This window comes from Schistocerca nitens, chromosome 4 (assembly GCF_023898315.1).
Source record: "Schistocerca nitens isolate TAMUIC-IGC-003100 chromosome 4, iqSchNite1.1, whole genome shotgun sequence".
Lineage (NCBI taxonomy): Eukaryota > Metazoa > Arthropoda > Insecta > Orthoptera > Acrididae > Schistocerca > Schistocerca nitens.
This window is the reverse complement of record NC_064617.1, coordinates 241,131,841-241,152,427: the sequence shown is the minus strand read 5'-3', so window position 1 is coordinate 241,152,427 and position 20,587 is coordinate 241,131,841. Positions and strand designations below refer to the sequence as shown.

Below are 20,587 nucleotides of genomic sequence, written 5' to 3'. Positions count from 1 at the left end.
TGCCTCCAAACACGTCGCCGATGATTGTCTGGTTGAAATCGGTCCATTCGGCATGTTGTTGGGCCCATCTGTACCGCGCTGCAAGGTGTCGTGGTTGTAAAGATAGACCTCACCGTGGACGTCGGGAGTGAAGTTGCGCATCATGCAGGCTATTGCGCACTGTTTGAGTCGTAACACGACGTCCTGTGGCACCACGAAAAGCATTATTCAACATGGGGTTGCTGTCAGGGTCCCTCCGAGCTATAGCCCATAGGTAGTAGTCATCCACTGCAGTAGTAGCCCTTGGGCGGAACGAGCGAGGCATGTGATCGACAGTTCCTGTCTCTCTGTATCACCTCCATGTCCGAACAACATTGCTTTGGTTCACTCCGAGACGCCTGAACAGATCCTTGTTGAGAGTCCTTCCTGGCACAAAGTAACAATGCATACGCGATCGAACCGTGGTATTGACCGTCTAGGCATGGTTGAACTACACACAACATAGCCGTGTACCTCCTTCCTGGTGGAATGACTGGACCCGATCGGCTGTCGGACCCCCTCAGTCAAATAGGTACTGCTCATTCATGGTTGTTTACATCTTTTGGCGGGTTTAGTGACATCTGTGAACAGTCAAAGGGACTGTGTCTGTGATACAATATCAACAGTCAATGTCTTCTTCATGATGTTTGGGAACTGGGGTGATGCAAAATCTTTTTTTATGTGTGTATTATGTACTGACTCGCTCTACATGTCCTGTTACGGGAATTTCCGATCACCGTTTAGAGGAAAACGCTTTCGAATCGTTATAGAAGAAGGTAGTAGGCACCTTTGAGCCAAATTTCACTCTTCTGCATCGCATGCGCATGAGTAGGAAGAACGTTTGGCTACTGTGTTACTAATGTCCTGCTTGATACAGCCAAGACGTTTAAATATCTGGGCGCAGCGTTGCAAAACGATATGAAATGGAATTAGCATGTGAGAACTGTCGTATGGAAGGCAAATGATCGACTTATTGGGGGAATTTTAGGAAAGAGTGGTTGACGTGTGAAAAAGACCTCATATAGGACGTTGGTGCTAGCGTGTTTTGGGTCCGTACCAGGTCGGATTGAGGGAAAACATCGAAGCAATTCAGAGGCGAGCTTCTATATTTGTTACCGGTAGGTTCGGACAACGCGTAAGTGTTACGGAGATGCTTCGGGAACTTAAATGGGAATCGTGAAGGGAAAGTGACGTTCTTTCTACATCTACATCTATACTCCGCAAGCCACCTGACGGTGTGTGGCGGAGGGTACCTGGGGTACCTCTATCGGTTCTCCCTTCTATTCAAGTCTCGTATTGTCGGTATGCCTCTGTGTAGGCTTTAATCTCTCTGATTTTATTCTCATGGTCTCTTCGCGAGATATACGTAGGAGGGAGCAATATACTGCGTCTCTCTTGCAGAGTCTTCCACTGGAGTTGATCTATGATCTCCGTAACGCTTTCGCGATTACTTAATGATCCTGTAACGAAGCGCGCTGCTCTCCGTTGGATCTTCTCTATCTCTTCTATCAACCCTATCTCGTACGGATCCCACACTGGTGAGCAATATTCAAGCAGTGGACGAACAAGTGTACTGTAACGTACTTCCTTTGTTTTCGGACTGCATTTCCTTAGGATGCTTTCAGTGAATCTCAGTCTGGCATCTGCTTTACCGACGATTAATTTTATATGGTCATTCCATTTTAGATCACTTTTATGACTACTCCCAGATAATTTATGGAATTAACTGCTTCGAGTTGCTGACCTGCTATATTGTAGCTAAATGATAAAGGATCCTTATTTCTATGTATTCGCAGCAAATTACACTTGTCTACATTGAGTTTCAATTGCCATTCCCTGCTGTAACATCTGCAACGGCTCTCGGTGTTAATAAACCTAAATAGCTCCCAAATTAGCTCCCATGACCTCGAAATATAAATTCAGAAAATGTCCCACAAGTAGTAATTTAAGAAATAGAAATAAGAGACAAATAGAGGGAAATCTATAGTAGAAAAATAATAGAAAAAAGAATTTTAATCATAAATTTTGGAAGCATGGGAGGGGGGAAAAACGATAGAAATGATTAAATTATTAGTTATTCTTATATATGAGAAAATCAATATTGTAGTCACAGAACGTAGGCCTTGAACACCAAAGTTAGCGTTTACTAAAGTATAAATAGACATACAATGCAATTATGATACTCCAGTCTATCCTCTAGTCTGTTCGAAGTCAATTCGGACGTACAGCTTTAGGAAGCAACAATAGGAGCTTTATTAAACCAGGGCGCAAGAATAAATTGCGACGAGATTGTTTTTTCTGAAGCATTAATTTCAGATCAGAATTAGAACTTTTGTCATATTGGAGGAACGGGGAGTTGATCAATAATCTCTGCGACTCTGACGTCACTTCGTGTGAAGATTTAAATATTTTACGGAATTAACGATTTTTGGACAGATTCGGACTTTGTATTGTGATAGTGGGAAAGCTTTACTTCACGCGACTAGTAATCACAGTTCGTGACACTTTATGGATATTAAACGGGAACAATCTTTTTATCGAAAGTGACAGAACATTGTTTAGTATCTCTGATTCCAGATTAGATACTTATTCAAAGAACCCCTTTGAATGCGATCGTATGAATGAACTGATTTATTAATAATTATTGTTAAATAAAATAACGTGTTAATTTGAAACTGACTATTCGTCTTGAACTTCGATTTAGGTTCATAAATAATTAGGTTACGTGATTTTCACCAAGAATAAACTGCAGACTAGTAACTGAAACAAGAGAACGAGAATCTATTGAAAACACTAGTATTAATTTACTTACGATTTCTTCCTTCAGAACTAGGAAGACAATACGTGTAGTGACTCACTGGGGTTAATTTAAGAACTAGCCGGGATAAAACAAAACCCTCAATACCAGTCAATGTATAGATAAATTAACATTCCTACTTTCATGCAAGATACGGATGTCGGGATAGAAAGAAGGGTCGCTACACTGCACCATGCGTCAATTCGTTGCAGATCCTCCTGCATTTCAGTACAATTTTCCAGAAACACTGTTGATTAAATTTAGAGAACCGGCATTTGAAGCTGACTGCCGAACGACTGCCGCGAAAATATGTTGCACGTAATGTCTACCAATATACGAGGGCAGTTCAACAAGTAATGCAACACATTTTTTTCTGAAACAGGGGTTGTTTTATTCAGCATTGAAATACGCCAGGTTATTCCCCAATCTTTTAGCTACACAACACTATTTTTCAACGTAATCTCCATTCAATGCTACGGCCTTACGCCACCTTGAAATGAGGGCCTGTATGCCTGCACGGTACCATTCCACTGGTCGATGTCGGAGCCAACGTCGTACTGCATCAATAACTTCTTCATCATCCGCGTAGTGCGTCCCATGGATTGCGTCCTTCATTGGGCCAAACATATGGAAATCCGACGGTGCGAGATCGGGGCTGTAGGGTGCATGAGGAAGAACAGTCCACTGAAGTTTTGTGAGCTCCTCTCGGGTGCGAAGACTTGTGTGAGGTCTTGCGTTGTCATGAAGAAGGAGAAGTTCGTTCTGATTTTTGTGCCTACGAACACGCTGAAGTCGTTTCTTCAATTTCTGAAGAGTAGCACAATACACTTCAGAGTTGATCGTTTGACCATGGGGAAGGACATCGAACAGAATAACCCCTTCAGCGTCCCAGAAGACTGTAACCATGACTTTACCGGCTGAGGGTATGGCTTTAAACTTTTTCTTGGTAGGGGAGTGGGTGTGGCGCCACTCCATTGATTGCCGTTTTGTTTCAGGTTCGAAGTGATGAACCAATGTTTCATCGCCTGTAACAATCTTTGACAAGAAATTGTCACCCTCAGCCACATGACGAGCAAGCAATTCCGCACAGATGGTTCTCCTTTGCTCTTTATGGTGTTCGGTTAGACAACGAGGGACCCAGCGGGAACAAACCTTTGAATATCCCAACTGGTGAACAATTGTGACAGCACTACCAACAGAAATGTCAAGTTGAGCACTGAGTTGTTTGATGGTGATCCGTCGATCATCTCGAACGAGTGTGTTCGCACGCTCCGCCATTGCAGGAGTCACAGCTGTGCACGGCCGGCCCGCACGCGAGAGATCAGACAGTCTTGCTTGACCTTGCGGCGATGATGACACACGCTTTGCCCAACGACTCACCGTGCTTTTGTCCACTGCCAGATCACTGTAGACATTCTGCAAGCGCCTATGAATATCTGAGATGCCCTGGTTTTCCTCCAAAAGAAACTCTATCACTGCCCGTTGTTTGCAACGCACATCCGTTACAGACGCCATTTTAACAGCTCCGTACAGCGCTGCCACCTGTCGGAAGTCAATGAAACTATAGGAGACGAAGTGGGAATGTTTGAAAATATTGCACAAGAAATTTCCGGTTTTTTTCAACCAGAATTGGCCGAGAAAAAAAATGTGTTGCATAGTCGTTTTTCCCTTGCTCTGTTTGCGAGTGTAACAGGAAAGGAGAGGACCAGTATTGGTATGGGGTATCGTCCGCCATGCACCATACCGTGGCTTGCGGAAGATCTATGTAGATGCAGATGTAGAATGGGGGAAAATTAAGGGGTTTCAGAAAGATGACACTTTAATTCTTTCGTGCAACGTGCTTCTCAAATATTGTCTTATTTTCGTGTTTACAAATACAAGCTAAGACCTCGATAGGGAGCTCGATCTCCGTTAAGGTAGTTGAGGAGCACGTGTGGTGTTTGCAGGCGGAGCTGGCGAGCATCGGCAGCCCTGAGGAGCAGAGCTTCGTGACTGCGAGCATCCGCAACTCGCCGGAGTACAGCACGGCCGCCGTGTACTGGCTGGGAGGGCGCGCCGTCCCTGCCGCCAGCCCTGCCAGGGGGCGCGGCGCCTGGCTCTGGGCATGGGCCGACGGCACGCCCATCTCATACTCCGGTCAGTACACAAATCATCTGCTGTCACTTCAACAGATGCAGGGTGCCCACCGTGCATCGTGGTCAGGAAAAAACAGAACACCTTGAACGACTACAGACATAACATTCATATTCACAGGACATGTACATTACTGTGTTGTGCAGAAATGATTAGCATTTGAATTACGTTGGCCCGCGGCGCAACACCACCTACCGGTAAAATATGCCTGTTGCTCTCGTTGTTGCTACAGGACTGGCCATTAACATTGCTACACCAAGAAGATGACGTGCTACAGACGACAAATTTAACCGACAAGAAGAAGACGCTGTGATATGCAAATGATTGGCTTCTCAGAGCATTCACACAAGATTGGCGCCGGTGGCAACACCTACAACGTGCTGACATGAGGTAGTTTCCAAACGATTTCTCATACAAAAAAAGAGCAGTGGACCGGCGTTGCCTGGTGAAACGTTGTTGTGATGCCTCGTGTAAGGAGGAGAAATTCGTACCATCACGTTGATAAAGGTCGGATTGTAGCCTATTGCGGTTTATCGTATCGCGACATTGCTGCTCGCGTTGGTCGAGATCCAATGACTGTTAGCAGAACATGGAATCGGTGGGTTCAGGAGGGTAATACGGAACACCGTGCTGGATCCCAACGGCCTCGTATCAATAGCAGTCGAGATGACAGGCGTCTTATCCGCATGGCTGTAACGGATCGTGCAGCCACGTCTCGGTCCTTGAGTCAACAGATGGGGACGTTTTCAAGACAACAACCATCTGCACGAACAGTTCGACGACGTTTGCAGCAGCATGGACTATCAGCTCGGAGACCATGGCTGCGGTTACCCTTGACGCTGCATCACAGACAGGAGCGTCTGCGATGGTGTACTCAACGACGAACCTGGGTGCACGAATGGCAAAACGTCATTTTTTCGGATGAATCCAGGTTCTGTTTACAGCATCATGATGGTGGCATCCGTGTTTGGTGACTTCGCGATGTACGCACATTGGAAACGTGTATTCGTTATCGCCATACTGGCTTATCACCCGGCGTGATGGTACGGGGTGCCATTGGTTACACGTCTCGGTCACCTCTTGTTCGCATTGACGGCACTTTGAACAGTGGACGTTACATTTCAGATGTGTTACGACCCATGGGTCTACCCTTCATTCGATCCCTGCGAAACCCTACATTTCAGCATGATAATGCACGTCCTGTACGGGCATTTCTGGATACAGAAAATGTTCGACTGCTGCCCTGGCCAGCACATTCTCCAGATCTCTCACTAATTGAAAACGTCTGGTGAATGGTAGCCGAGCAACTGGCTCGTCACAATACGCCAGTCACTACTCTTGATGAACTGTGGCATCGTGTTGAAGCTGCATGGGCAGCTGTACCTGTACATGCCATCCAGGCTCTGTTTGACTCAATACCCAGGCGTATCAAGGCCGTTATTACGGCCAGAGGTGGTTGTTCTGGGTACTGATTTCTCAGGATCTGTGCACCCAAATCGCGTGAAAATGTAATCACATGCCAGTTCTGGTTCAAATGGCTCTGAGCACTATGGGACTCAACTGCTGTGGTCGTAAGTCCCCTAGAACTTAGAACTACTTAAACCTAACTAACCTAAGGACAGCACACAACACCCATCCATCACGAGGCAGAGAAAATCCCTGACCCCGCCGGGAATCGAACCCGGGAACCCGGGCGTGGGAAGCGAGAACGCTACCGCACGACCACGAGATGCGGGCCATGCCAGTTCTAGTATAATATATTTGTCCAATGAATATCTGTTTATCATCTGCATTTCTTCTTGGTGTAGCAATTTTAATGGCCAGTAGTGTATTAACCGAAGGCAACGGATCAGTGTGACTTGAGGAATCGTGCAGGATGCCTCGCAGACGTATGCGCGAACCGTGTCGTCAAATCAGTGGGTTTGAAGGACTGCATATTAATCGCATGACAGAAAGTGATGCATCCGTCCGGGAAACTGCTGCTCGTGGGGCTCGTAGTATTTCGGCAGTGCCACGGGTGTGCACAAATGGTTCACGGAAGGCCGTACAACACGACGAGATGGGTCAGGTCTCACCACCCAGACACCCCTCCCGCTCCGCCCACCAAGAAGATCGACATCTCAACCGACTGGCATTCCAGGACAGATGTACGCCTTCCTCGGCTCTGGTGCAACAGTAGAACACATTGTACATTATCGGGAGTGACATTCGTCGCCGTTTATTAGGGGATGCCTTACGTGCGCATCGTCCACTTCTCCCCCTACCTTTCACTAATGTGTAGAAAAGTGCTAAACGGCTATGGTGTATGGAACGAAGTCAGTGGGGGCAGGAATGGCATCAGATAGGTTCTGTGTGTTTGATTATGATGGCCGCAAATTAGTTCACCTCAGACAGGGGGCGTCATAACGGGTAACTGCATTCGCATAAGACATATAGCACCATCTCAAGGTCGTATGGTGTGGCGTGCTATTGAGTACAGCCACAAAATACAGTTGCTGCGTGTCCAGGGCTCCGTAACCCGTGTGACCTATGTGAATGACATCCTGCGAACCGTAGACATACCCACTTTACACAATACCCCAGACGCCACTTTTCAGCCAGACAATGCACGACGACATGTTGCTGTACGGTCACGTACCTTCTTGGTGTCACAGGATCTCAGCTTTTCGCCCCTGCCCGCCAGATCACGAGACTTGTCGCCAATCGAAAATGTGCGAGATATACAGAAACGACGGGTGCATCAGTGTGACCCAATGCCAACCGCTATAGATGAAGTTTGGAACCAGGTGAATGCAGCATGGACGATTATATCACAGGATGCCATTCGCGGCTTGCATGCGTCGTTGCCACCATGAATGGAACAAGTTTTCAGGGCCCATGGCAGACTCTCTGCCTACTAGGGACCAGGACACGCGCTCAACCGATGTGACTCAATTTCTGCATAACATGCTAATGTACATGTCCGGTGAATAGGAACGTTCTATCACTAGTTGTTCAAGATGTTCTGCTTTTTATGAACAGGAGTCCACATTAGCTTCTTAGGATACATGTCGTAGTGCAGACCCCAACACCCCTATAAAAGCTCTTTCTCCATCATCATCCTATGATCTATCCCTATCACACACTGTGTGGCAAAAAAAAGTGAATCATCCAGGCGTTGAAAATTCAATAAAGTTGATGCAGATACAGCTATCTTTTTATTATAACACCTTTTAAATATAACATGAACAAAATAATATCACTAGAGTTGGAAAAACATAAATTTAGAAAAAAGGATGAGCGGGTATCGATCCAGCGATCCCCCAATTAAGGAGGTTCATCGCTAACAGCATAACCGGCACCATGTCGTACTTAGGTTCGCAACGCACCGGTACATCACTGACGCTTAAAATTTATCTTCTGATTTTCTGGAAATCCCCAAGTAGTACGCCTTACTACTTGCATTCTACGTTGTCCTAATGGACTACTAAAACTGTAGTCTGAAGTAAATCCGTGATCCGAACGTCCTGACCTCCGCTTGCGAGTTTACGGAATGAAATTTGCAAACACGTTATCCCCTGGTATCGGCATGTCACCTGTTTACTATCTTCGGCAATTCTGCTGTGCCATTGAGCACTTTCATTCATCGGCCGACAGAGTATACCATTCATGCATTTTGCGTCGAAACCAGTATTAATGTCAATTCGTACATATCCTTTGTGGTACATCGCATTTTTTTTTTCTTACAGTATATGTAGATGTGAAGGGTAGAGTTGTAGTGGTGCTGCTGCTGATTAGATTAGATTACATTAGATTAGTGCTTGTTCCATAGATCATGAATACGATACTTCGTAATAATGTGGAAAGTGTCAGGTCAATAAAATGTGTCTATACAAGATATTACATTACACAAAATATTACATGAGACTTAATGTTTATTTTTTTTTTGTTGGGGGGGGGGGGGGGGAATTACCCACTTACTATATCCAAAATATTAACTATTGAGTAGAAGGAGTTGCCATTCAGAAATTCTTTAAATTTCCTTTTAAATGCTATATGGCTATCTGTCAGACTTTTGATGCTATTAGGTAAGTGGCCAAGGACATTTGTCGCAGCATAATTTACCCCCTTCTGAGCCAAAGTTAGATTTAACCTTGAGTAGTGAAGATCATCCTTTCTCCTAGTGTTGTAGCCATGTACACTGTTATTACTTTTGAATTCGTTCGGATTGTTAATAACAAATTTCATAAGTGAATATACAGGGTTTTACAAAAAGGTACGGCCAAACTTTCAGGAAACATTCCTCACACACAAAGAAAGAAAATGCGTTATGTGGACATGTGTCCAGAAACGCTTACTTTCCATGTTAGAGCTCATTTTATTACTTCTCTTCAAATCACATTAATCATGGAATGGAAACACACAGCAACAGAACGTACCAGCGTGACATTAAACACTTTGTTACAGGAAATGTTCAAAATGTCCTCCGTTAGCGAGGATACATGCATCCACCCTCCGTCGCATGGAATCCCTGATGCGCTGATGCAGCCCTGGAGAATGGCGTATTGTATCACAGCCGTTCACAATACGAGCACGAAGAGGCTCTACATTTGGTACCGGGGTTGCGTAGACAAGAGCTTTCAAATGCCCCCATAAATGAAAGTCAAGAGGGTTGAGGTCAGGAGACCGTGGAGGCCATGGAATTGGTCCGCCTCTACCAATCCATCGGTCACCGAATCTGTTGTTGAGAAGCGTACGAACACTTCGACTGAAATGTGCAGGAGCTCCATCGTGCATGAACCACATGTTGTGTCGTACTTGTAAAGGCACATGTTCTAGCAGCACAGGTAAAGTATCCCGTATGAAATCGTGATAACGTGCTCCATTAAGCGTAGGTGGAAGAACATGGGGCCCAATCAAGACATCACCAACAATGCCTACCCAAACGTTCACAGAAAATCTGTGTTGATGATTACAATTTGATCACGTTGGAATGAAGCCTCATCCGTAAAGAAAACATTTGCACTGAAATGAGGATTGACACATTGTTGGATAAACCATTCGCAGAAGTGTACCCGTGGAGGCCAATCAGCTGCTGATAGTGCCTGCACATCCTGTACATAGTACGGAAACAACTGGTTCTCCCGTAGCACTCTCCATACAGTGACGTGGTCAACGTTTACTTGTAAAGCAGCAACTTCTCTGACGCTGACATTAGGTTTATCGTCAACTGCACGAAGAATTGCCTCGTCCATTGCAGGTGTCCTCGTCGTTCTAGGTCTTCCCCAGTCGCGAGTCATAGGCTGGAATGTTCCGTGCTCCCTAAGACGCCAATCAATTGCTTCGAACGTCTTCCTGTCGGGACACCTTCGTTCTGGAAATCTGTCTCGATACAAATGTACCGTGCGACCGCTATTGCCCCGTGCTAATCCATACATCAAATGGGCATCTGCCAACTCCGCATTTGTAAACATTGCACTGGCCGCAAAACCACGTTCGTGATGAACACTAACCTGTTGATGCTACGTACTGATGTGCTTGATGCTAGTACTGTAGAGCAATGAGTCGCATGTCAACACAAGCACCGAAGTCAACATTACCTTCCTTCAATTGGGCCAACTGGCGGTGAATCGAGGAAATACAGTACATACTGTCGAAACTAAAATGAGCTCTAACATGGAAATTAAGCGTTTCCGGTCACATGTCCACATAACATCTTTTCTTTATTGTGTGTGAGGAAAGTTTCCTGAAAGTTTGGCCGTACCTTTTTGCAACACCCTGAATATATTGTGAATGTCTGGTCTGGTTCGGGCAGGCTGGCTGCGGGACCAAGAACACACGCCGCAGTCGGGTGCTTGCCTGGGTCTGCAGTGGGTCAGCTCGCCCAACCCGCAGGTGCCCAGCGGCCTCTACTGGCAGCAGCAGCGGTGCTCCGCCGTGGGCGGCTACGTCTGCAAGAGGAGCAACCAAGGTGAGCCCCCGCCCGCACCCCCAGCCGGTGAGTCCACGCCGCTGCCGAGAGACTGCGCATGCGCCGTGCCATTCGCTGACCTCCATCAACCCCAAGGTGCAACGACCGCACGCTAATAACAAACAACACACTCCCAACCGCTACCCTGCGATTTCTCTCGAACTCGATAACTGTCCTGTAGAGAGCGTGTCTGATGAAGTAGATGTGTAACGACTTAATGACCGTGCATTACACAGAATGGTCGCAGATCACGAACGCTCTGTCTAGCACAGCCTTTGACCAGTCGCTTCCCCGAATGAAATGTGTCTTCACCTGCAGACAGGTTCGCAGCCAAGCTCTCCCAGTAATTATCAATGGCTATGTTTCACATTTCGCAACAAAATACACGACAGCAAAAAAATCGCGACACCAAAATACAATTAATTCAGAATAATGAAATTTTTGGAATACATTTAAACGATTAACATTACAAGATCACATCCACATCCACATACATACTCCGCAATCCACCATACGGTGCGTGGCGGAGGGTACCTCGTACCACAACTAACATCTTCTCTCCCTGTTCCACTCCCAAACACAACGAGGGACAAATGACTGCCTCTGTACCTCTGTACGAGCCCTAATCTCTCTTATTTTATCTTTGTGGGCTTTCCGCGAAATGTAAGTTGGTGGCAGTAAAATTGTACTGCAGTCAGCCTCAAATGCTGGTTCTCTAAATTTCCTCAATAGCGATTCACGAAAAGAACGCCTCCTTTCCTCTAGAGACTCCCACCCGAGTTCCTGAAGCATTTCCGTAACACTCGCGTGATGATCAAACCCAGCAGTAACAAATCTTTGTGGTCTTTCCGCGAAATGTTAGTTGGCGGCAGTAAAATTGTACTGCAGTCAGCCTCAAATGCTGGTTCTCTAAATTTCCTCAATAGCGATTCACGAAAAGAACGCCTACTTTCCTCTAGAGACTCCCACCCGAGTTCCTGAAGCATTTCCGTAACACTCGCGTGATGATCAAACCTACCAGTAGCAAATCTAGCAGCCCGCCTCTGAATTGCTTCTATGTCCTCCCTCAATCCGACCTGATAGGGATCCCAAACGCTAGAGCAGTACTCAAGAATAGGTCGTATTAGTGTTTTATAAGCGGTCTCCTTTACAGATGAACCACATCTTCCCAAAGTTCTACCAATGAACCGAAGACGACTATCCGCCTTCCCCACAACTGCCATTACATGCTTGTCCCACTTTCTATCGCTCTGCAATGTTACGCCCAAATATTTATTTATCTATATTTAGAGTTAGCTGCCATTCTGTACACCAATCACAGACCCTGTCCAAGTCATCTTGTGTCCTCCTACAGTCACTCAACGACGACACCTTCCCGTACACCACAGCATCATCAGCAAACAGCCGCACATTGCTATCCACCCTATCCAAAGATCATTTATGTAGACAGAAAACTACAGTGGACCTACCACACTTTCCTGGGGCACTCCAGATGTTACCCTCACTTCCAATGAACACTCACCATCGAGGACAACGTACTGGGTACAGGTTAACATAAGCGTCAGGTAAGCCATTGCAAACACGAAAGGCTGGTACCTTAATAACGGGTGTAATCGCCAGACTGTTGAAAGCAAGCATGCAAACGTGCATGCATTGTGTTGTACAGGTGTCGGCAATCAGTTTGTGAGGTGGAGTTCCATGTTTGTTGCGCTTGGTCGGTCAATACAGGGACGGTTAATGTTGTTTGAGCATGAAGCTGGAGTTGTCGTCCGATGATATTCCATATGAACTCGATTTGAGACAGATCTGATAATCGAGCAGGCCAAGGCAACATGACCACACTCTGTAGCGCATGTTTGGTTGCAACAACGGTATGTGGACGGGTAAGTCCTGTTGGAAAACACCCCCTCGAATGCTGTTCATGAATATCTGCACAACAGGTCGAATCACCAGATTGACGTAAAAGTTTCCAGTCAAGGTGCGTGGGATAACCGCGAGGGTGCTCCTGATGTCATACTAAATCGCACTGCAGACCGTAACTGCAGATGAAGTGTGCCTAGCACGCAGAGGGATTGGTTGCAGTACCTCAACTGGACTACTCCTAATCAACACACAGCCATCACTGGCACCGAGACAAAATCAGCTTTCATTATAAAACAGAATAGACCATTCTGCCCTCCAATGAGCTCGATGGCACTGGAGTCGCAGATGGCGGTGATATGGGGTCAGTGGAATGCACGCTACAGGGCGTCTAGCTCCGAGCTGCCTTTGAAGTAACCGATTTGTAACAATGTATAGTGTCACTCTGACGCGAACTGCTGCTCAAATTGCTGCTTCAGACGCAGTACGATGTACCAGGGCCATTCGCCGAAGATGGTGGTCTTCCTTCTAGGTAGTGCCACGTGGTCTCCCGGAGCCCGGTCTTGTTGCGACCGTACATTCTCCTGATCACCGCTACCAGCAATCACAGTGGCTACGTTCCTATCAAGTCTTTCTGGAGTATTCCAGAAGAAACATCCATTTTCTCGTAGCCCTATCACAAAATCTCGTTCAAACCCAGTGAGGGGTTGACCACAACATCTTTGCTGCCGTAAAGGCATTTTTGACTAACATCGACTCCCGACGTCCAGTCTCAGAGGCAAGTAACGGTCACCACCGTTACACCGTGGTTTGTTCCCTCACAGTTGCGCTACTAGCGCCACCCTTACGCTACTTTTCCCAAATTTAATAGACATCATCTTTCAGATGTAGAAACATGCCTACCAACTTTCATGTCTGTCGCACAACTCGTTCTTGATGTTCGATTTTTCATTTCGTCAGTGCATCTAAACGTTGTATTCGAAAACGGTCAATGAAATCTAATCCAAGTAGACCTCTCAATGAGGAAAGTATTCACCATAACTTCAAAAGAAGAGAATTGCTCAAATTATCTTTTGGCAGCGCGTATGTGGTCATAGGGGAGATGGTGGCTAGTAGGCTCATATTTTTGGTTTTTGATTTTTCTATTTTCTGCGCAATTCTTGGAGAGATTCTGATACATGTGGCGGGTAGCTTGACATTTTGACTACAAAATCATGCAGGATCTATTAATTAAATACGTGTTTATGTAACCCCAAAAATACATTTTATAAAAGCTTATAACTATTCGGGGTTAGTTGGCATATCCCTAGAGGTTAGTTGGCGCAATCTGATTTGGATAGAGATACTTCGCCAGAAAACAGAAATATTCGAGGAATAATTTTTTTTTAATCCAAATGGGGTAGCTTCCTTTTCGAAGAATAAATTCTTCAAAAAACAAATTCCTCTTGAAGAAATAATACGTGAACAAAAGTAAATTCTGCTCGAATGTATAAACAACACTATGAACTTAAATTAATGAGCAAACAATGGATTATTCAAGGAAAATAAGTTCTGCTTACTATTACAGCTACCTGTAGTTGTTCCAAAAAAAATAGTTCATTGTTTTGAATCAATCGTGAATGTAGGAGTTGGGCGCTCGTTTATTAGAACATATGGTTTCAATTTTTTTGCACAATTTTACATTGTTCGTACCAAATTGAATAATCCTTGTCTGTCTATCTCCAATTTCCCTCTTTTTGACCATCGTGGAAACGATACTCTCATTGGCATCGGTTCCGACAAACTTCTCAGGCTACTGACGAGCATGATACTTCCCCAAACCAAAGCGATTTGAATGTATTCAGCATATCAGGAGGCACTTGAGATTGTGGGGTATTCCTTGTTGGCCTTGTTCGACGTGACCTGTTGGTATAGCTACTTCAACTGACCCCATAAATAACTATGCCAATTAGCCCCAAAGGGATATGAAAAACAAAATCAGTACCACATAATGTCATATATCAGAAACAAAAGATTATGATAACATTCATGCAACCATAGTCATTCACTCTTTCGAAAACCGCCATCAGGAGCGCCTCAATCCGATGTACAACAGAAAAAAAAATACGACTAAAAAATTTACTCACCAGCCTGAAAAACGATGAAATGTGCTCCTTCCTCTGTGAAGTTTCCAGGCAAACTGAAGGATAATGGCAGCGCTGTAGCACCACGGCCGGCCGGTGTGACCGAGCGGCTCTAGGCCCTTCAGGCTGGAACCACGCGACCGCTACGGTCGCCGAATCCTGCCTCGGGTATGGATGTGAGTGATGTCCTTAGGTTAGTTAGGTTTAAGTAGTTCTAAGTTCTAGGGGACTGATAGCCTCAGATGTTAAGTCCCATAGTACTCAGAGCCATTTGAACCATTTTTGTAGCATCAGGGTGGCAGTCGACACAAGCTGTGTGCTGCGACCTAGCCCCTTATGCCGTATAACCCTGGTTTGTCCCTCTAGCAAGTATTTCTGGATTAATGACACTGACATCCTTCCTCCCTGCGTTCCTGTAATGAAAAAAGAAATACAAACAACACTAAAATCCTATTTTTAAAGAAGTAATTGCGGATTAGCATGGGAAACAGATACCGTGAAACATACATATTTTATTAATAAAAATCCTTCATTTGTCTGTGTGTCGGTGTTTTAAGTTTTTATTCCCGTTAGGTAGATCACATAACTAATGAGGAGGTATTGAATAGAATTCGGAGAACAGAAATTTGTGGCACAACTTGACAAGAAGAAGGGATCGCTTGGTAGGAGATGTTCTGAGGCATCAAGGGGTCACCAGTTTAGTATTGGAGGTCAGCGTCGGTAGTAAAAATCGTAGAGGGAGACCAAGAGATGAATAAACTACGCAGATTCAGAAAGATCTGAGTTGCAGTAGGTACTGGGAGATGAAGAAGCTTGCTCACGATGGAGTAGCATGGAGAGCGGTATCAAACCGGTCTCTGGACTGAAGACCACAACAACAACAACAACATCATCAGAATTCAAAATTCACGTGAGGCTTTTCCTGACGATCTGATGAAGCTTCGCTATTTTCCCGTTGGCGCAGTTCCCCAATGTTCTTTTGTTTTCGTTGCACATAGATCGCCTACACACTGAATTATGAAAGCACTGAAACGGATCACCTGTGAAGTAGATTCTCGCAATTTGTAGGTTTGAGTGCTTGGCCAGGTAATAACGAAATGATTCAAGTGAATCTTGAAAGCCCTGAAGATTGTGATGTCTCCTTCAAAAACTAAAAAAAAGAAAACCAAAATAATGACATACGACAGACGTTTATTCATAACACACGTAAGAAAATTTTAATTGTGTTCGTTCATTTATAATTTTTCTGAATCATGGAGAGGCTCATTGTCAATTCAATAAAAGCTGTCGTCTCTCTTGGACTTCAGAGTAGTGAAATCTCTACCCAACACTGTTTATGAAAGACGCTCACACAACTAGCGCGACTAGGAAATGTATGTGTTACTGCTGTTTGTTGCTGCCTTTTGACAGATGTTTAGATGTTAGTTCAAATGGCTCTGAGCATTATGCGACTTAACTTCTGACGTCATCAGTCGCCTAGAACTTAGAACTAATTAAACCTAACTAACCTAAGGACATCACACATATCCATGCCCGAGGCAGGATTCTAACCTGCGAGGGTAGCGGTCGCTCGGCTCCAGACTGTAGCGCCTAGAACCACTCGGCCACTCCGGCCGGCTTAGATGTTAGTGTACGGCTACGTTCCACAGCAGTGCATTATTGCGAGTGGTGTTGTGCTTGTGTAAATTGGCTTATTCACTCCACGTGATGTTAGTGTAGTTGAGGCCTAATTTCGTCAGTCGTTTGAAGAAAAAACGTAAAGTGTTTTTTGAAAAATTTACGAATACGATATCCAAGCGAAGAATAGTACACACGATTTAGTTAATAGATGGCGTACGACAGGTTCGCTTTCAAATGCAAAACGAAATAGGTAAGCTTCCCTTACGGCTCCACAGGTCTTTACCGATAATATAAAGAGAATTATTGCCAGTCCAAAAAAATCAGTATGCCATAATCTGCTGTTAAATATAATTCTTATCTAAACTGAAGATGGAGGGTTGGGAAAGAGAAATGAAGAAACTATTGATGACAGCTGTATCTGGACTTTATGAGGAATCAACGGTGACGTGTTAAAATTTGTACCTGACCGGAATTAGATCCTGGGATAACCTGCTAACTAAGCAGTTATGTTAACCACTGCATCACACGGACACAGCCTTTATTGCAAGCGCGCGGACTATCTCGGCACGCCTCTCAGCCGACCCGCATTCCCACCTAGCGCCAGCTATCCACAGTCCCCCCGTCTATGTCCTCCGTGCTCGCTACTTCGAGATTCCCGTAGAAGGTCGAACGTAACTGTGCATCCGCACTGAAGTTGGTGGACTCATTGCCCATCGAGGCAACCAGTTATATGAATGCGTGGTGTCTGTTCTTTTTGACCTGTCCGAAAGAACAGGCACCACACATCCATATACGAGGGTTGTCCAGAAAGTAAGTTCCCATCGGTCGCGAAATGGAAACCACAGTGAAAACCAGAAACGTTTTATTTGCAACAGTTAGGTACACCTTCCACCTACTTCTCTACATAGTCGCCGCTCCAACTTCGCGTTTTGTCGTAGTGTTGCATCAGCTTTCCAATATCTTCGTCATAAAAAGCAGCTGCCTGTGCTTTCGGCCAGTTATCTGCATTGGCTGCAGCTCGTTGTCTGTGGAAAAATTTTGTCTCCATAGCCAGAGGTTCTTGTGAGCAGACATGAGACTCAGAGGGAGCCAATTACGGACTGTACTGCAGATGATCAAATACTTCTAATCGGAAACGCTCGAGGAGCGTCTTCATTGCCCCTGCAGTGTGCGGCCGAGAATTGGCATGGAGAAGGAACTGCTCGACAGTTGTGTTACGTGGCCTGCGTGACGCAGGCGAAATCTCTAAACAGGCCCTCATACTTGGCGGGAGACGCTATTCCCTACCCGTCTTTAAGTGCTCACTGTTCACTCAAAACTGAAAAGAGCGGCACAACACGATCAACGGGCATACTAGAGACACTGTCCATCGCATCTGTGCAAAGCTTTACCGGATTTTCGCAGTGGTTCCCATTTTGCGACCGATCGGAAATTACTTTCTGGACAACCCTCCTAAATACAAATCTCGTCATAAAATTCTTCATGAACTGAAATTGAACTGAAGGAGCCAGGAAAACTGAAACGTACTGATTACTGTAACTGGCTTCTCAGAAACATTACTGCTGGGCAGGCACACTCAAAATGTTTCTTGTCAGACGAGGCATTGTCTCATTTATCGGGCCATGTTAATCGGCGGAACATCAGATATTGGAATGGAGGAAATCGCCGCGAGACGTTCTAGCGTCCACTTCACGATGAGAAAATTGGTGATTGGTGTGCCGTTTCCGGTAATGGTATAGAGGAGCCAATAATTTTTGCCCGGACTGTCAAGACACAAGTTTTCATGACAAGTTACGAAAAATTTTATGAGTAATTAACAGATAGTGAAAATGAGTACAGCTTTTTTCCAACAAAATGGCACAACGTACCAAACGACTCACTGACTCGCCTTCAAGCAGCTTTCACATCTGACAAAAGTTCTTTCAGACATGCATGCATGCATCACAAGAATAGGTGGACAGACGACAATAACAACACTCGTCTCAATCCCTCGTGGTCTCATTCTCCTTGTTTCAGGAATGGATTTAGTGGAGTACGGTAATAGTATGTATGCAACGTGACATATGGAAGTTTGGGTCGATCCAGAAAGCGTGCACGGATAGCCGAGGTTATTAAGGTGACCACTCGCGGTGAGAGAGAAACACGGGTTCAGGTCCCGATCCAGCTCAAAGTTTCGTATGTCACAGTTGAGTAATAGATCTGTACCTAATACATCTGACGTCAAGGGTCTCTCAGTCAGCAGATTAATTTCGATGTTGTTGTTGTTGTAGTCTTCAGTCCTGGACAGGTTTGATGCAGCTCTCCATGCTACTCTATCCTGTGCAAGCCTCTTCATCTCCTAGTACCTACTCCAGCCTACATCCTTCTGAATCTGCTTGGTGTGTTCATCTCTTGGTCTCCAACTACGATTTTTACCCTCCACGCTGCCCTCCAGTACTAAATTTGTGATCCCTTGATGCCTCAGAACATGTCCTACCAACCGATCCCTTCTTCTAGTCAAATTGTGCCACAAACTCCTCTTCTCCCCAAATACCCAACTCCTTTACTATTTCAAGTGTCTCATTTCCTAATCTAATTCCCGCAGCATCACCCGACTTAATTCGACTACATTCCATTATCCTTGTTTTGCTTTTGTTGATGTTCATCTTATACCCTCCTTTCAAGACACTGTCCATCCCGTTCAACTGCTCTACCAAGTCCTTTGCTGTTTCTGACAGAATTACAATGTCATCGGCGAACCTCAAAGTTTTTATTTCTTCTCCATGGATTTTAATACCTAGTCCGAACTTTTCTTTTGTTTCCTTTACTGCTTGCTCAATATACAGATTGAATAACATCGGGGAGAGGCTACAACCCTGTCTCACTCCCTTCCCAACCACTGCTTCCCTTTCATGTCCCTCGACTCTTATAACTGCCATCTGGTCTCTGTACAAATTGTAAATAGCCTTTCGCTCTCTGTATTTTACCCCTGCCACCTTCAGAATTTGAAAGAGAGTAATCCAGTCAACATTGTCAAAAGCTTTCCCCAAGTCTACAAATGCTAGAAACGTAGGTTTGTCTTTCCTTAATCTTTCTTCTAAGATAAGTCGTAGGGTCAGTATTGCCTCACGTGTTCCAACATTTCTACGGAATCCAAACTGATCTTCCCCGAGTTCGGCTTCTACCAGTTTTTCCATTCGTCTGTAAAGAATTCGCGTTAGTATTCTGCAACTGTGACTTATTAAACTGATAGTTCGGTAATTTTCACATCTGTCAACACCTGCTTTCTTTGGGATCGGAATTATTATATTCTTCTTGAAGTCTGAGGGAATTACGTCTGACTCATATATCTTGCTCACCAGATGGTAGAGTTTTGTCAGGACTGGCTCTCCCAAGGCTGTCAGGCTGGAATGTTGTGTGCTCGCGGGGCCTTGTTTCGACTCAGGTCTTTCAGTGCTCTGTCAAACGCTTCACGCAGTATTGTATCTCCCATTTCGTCTTCATCTACATTCTCCTCCATTTCCATAATATTGTCCTCAAGAACATCGCCCCTGTATAGACCCACTATATACTCCTTCCACATTTCTGTTTTCCCTTCTTTGCTTAGATCTGGGTTTCCATCTGAGCTCTTGATATTCATGCAAGTGGTTCTCTTTTCTCCAAAGGTCTCTTTAATTTTCCTGTAGGCACTATCTATCTTACCCCTCATGAGATAAGCCCCTACATCCTTACATTTGTCCTCTAGCCATCCCTGCTTAGCCATTTTGCACTTCCTGTCGATCTCTTTTATGACACATTTGTTTTCCTTTTTGCCTGCTGCATTTTTGTATTTTCTCCTTTCATCAATTAAATTCAGTATCTCTTCTGTTACCCAACGATTTCTACTAGCCCTCGTCTTTTTACCTACTTGATCCTCTGCTGCCTTCACTATTTCATTCCTTAAAGCTACCCATTCTTCTTCTACTGTATTTCTTTCCCCCATACCTGTCTATTGTTCCCTTATGCTCTCCCTGAAACTCTGTACAACCTCTGGTTCTTTCAGTTTATCCAGGTCCCATCTCGTTAAATTCCCACTTTTTATGTAGTTTCTTCAGTTTTAATCTACAG

General features: G+C 44.9%; 1 protein-coding gene across 1 annotated transcript in view; it reads left to right on the top strand.

Annotated features, from left to right (window-relative positions):
* Nucleotides 1–20,587, top strand: part of LOC126252230 (uncharacterized) — a 596,261-nt gene that overhangs the window by 262,367 nt on the left and 313,307 nt on the right. Inside the window, exons 9-10 of the mRNA XM_049953102.1 lie at nt 4,762–4,951; nt 10,743–10,898. Coding sequence (XP_049809059.1) covers nt 4,762–4,951; nt 10,743–10,898 — 346 coding nt within the window. The remainder of the gene's footprint in view (nt 1–4,761; nt 4,952–10,742; nt 10,899–20,587) is intronic.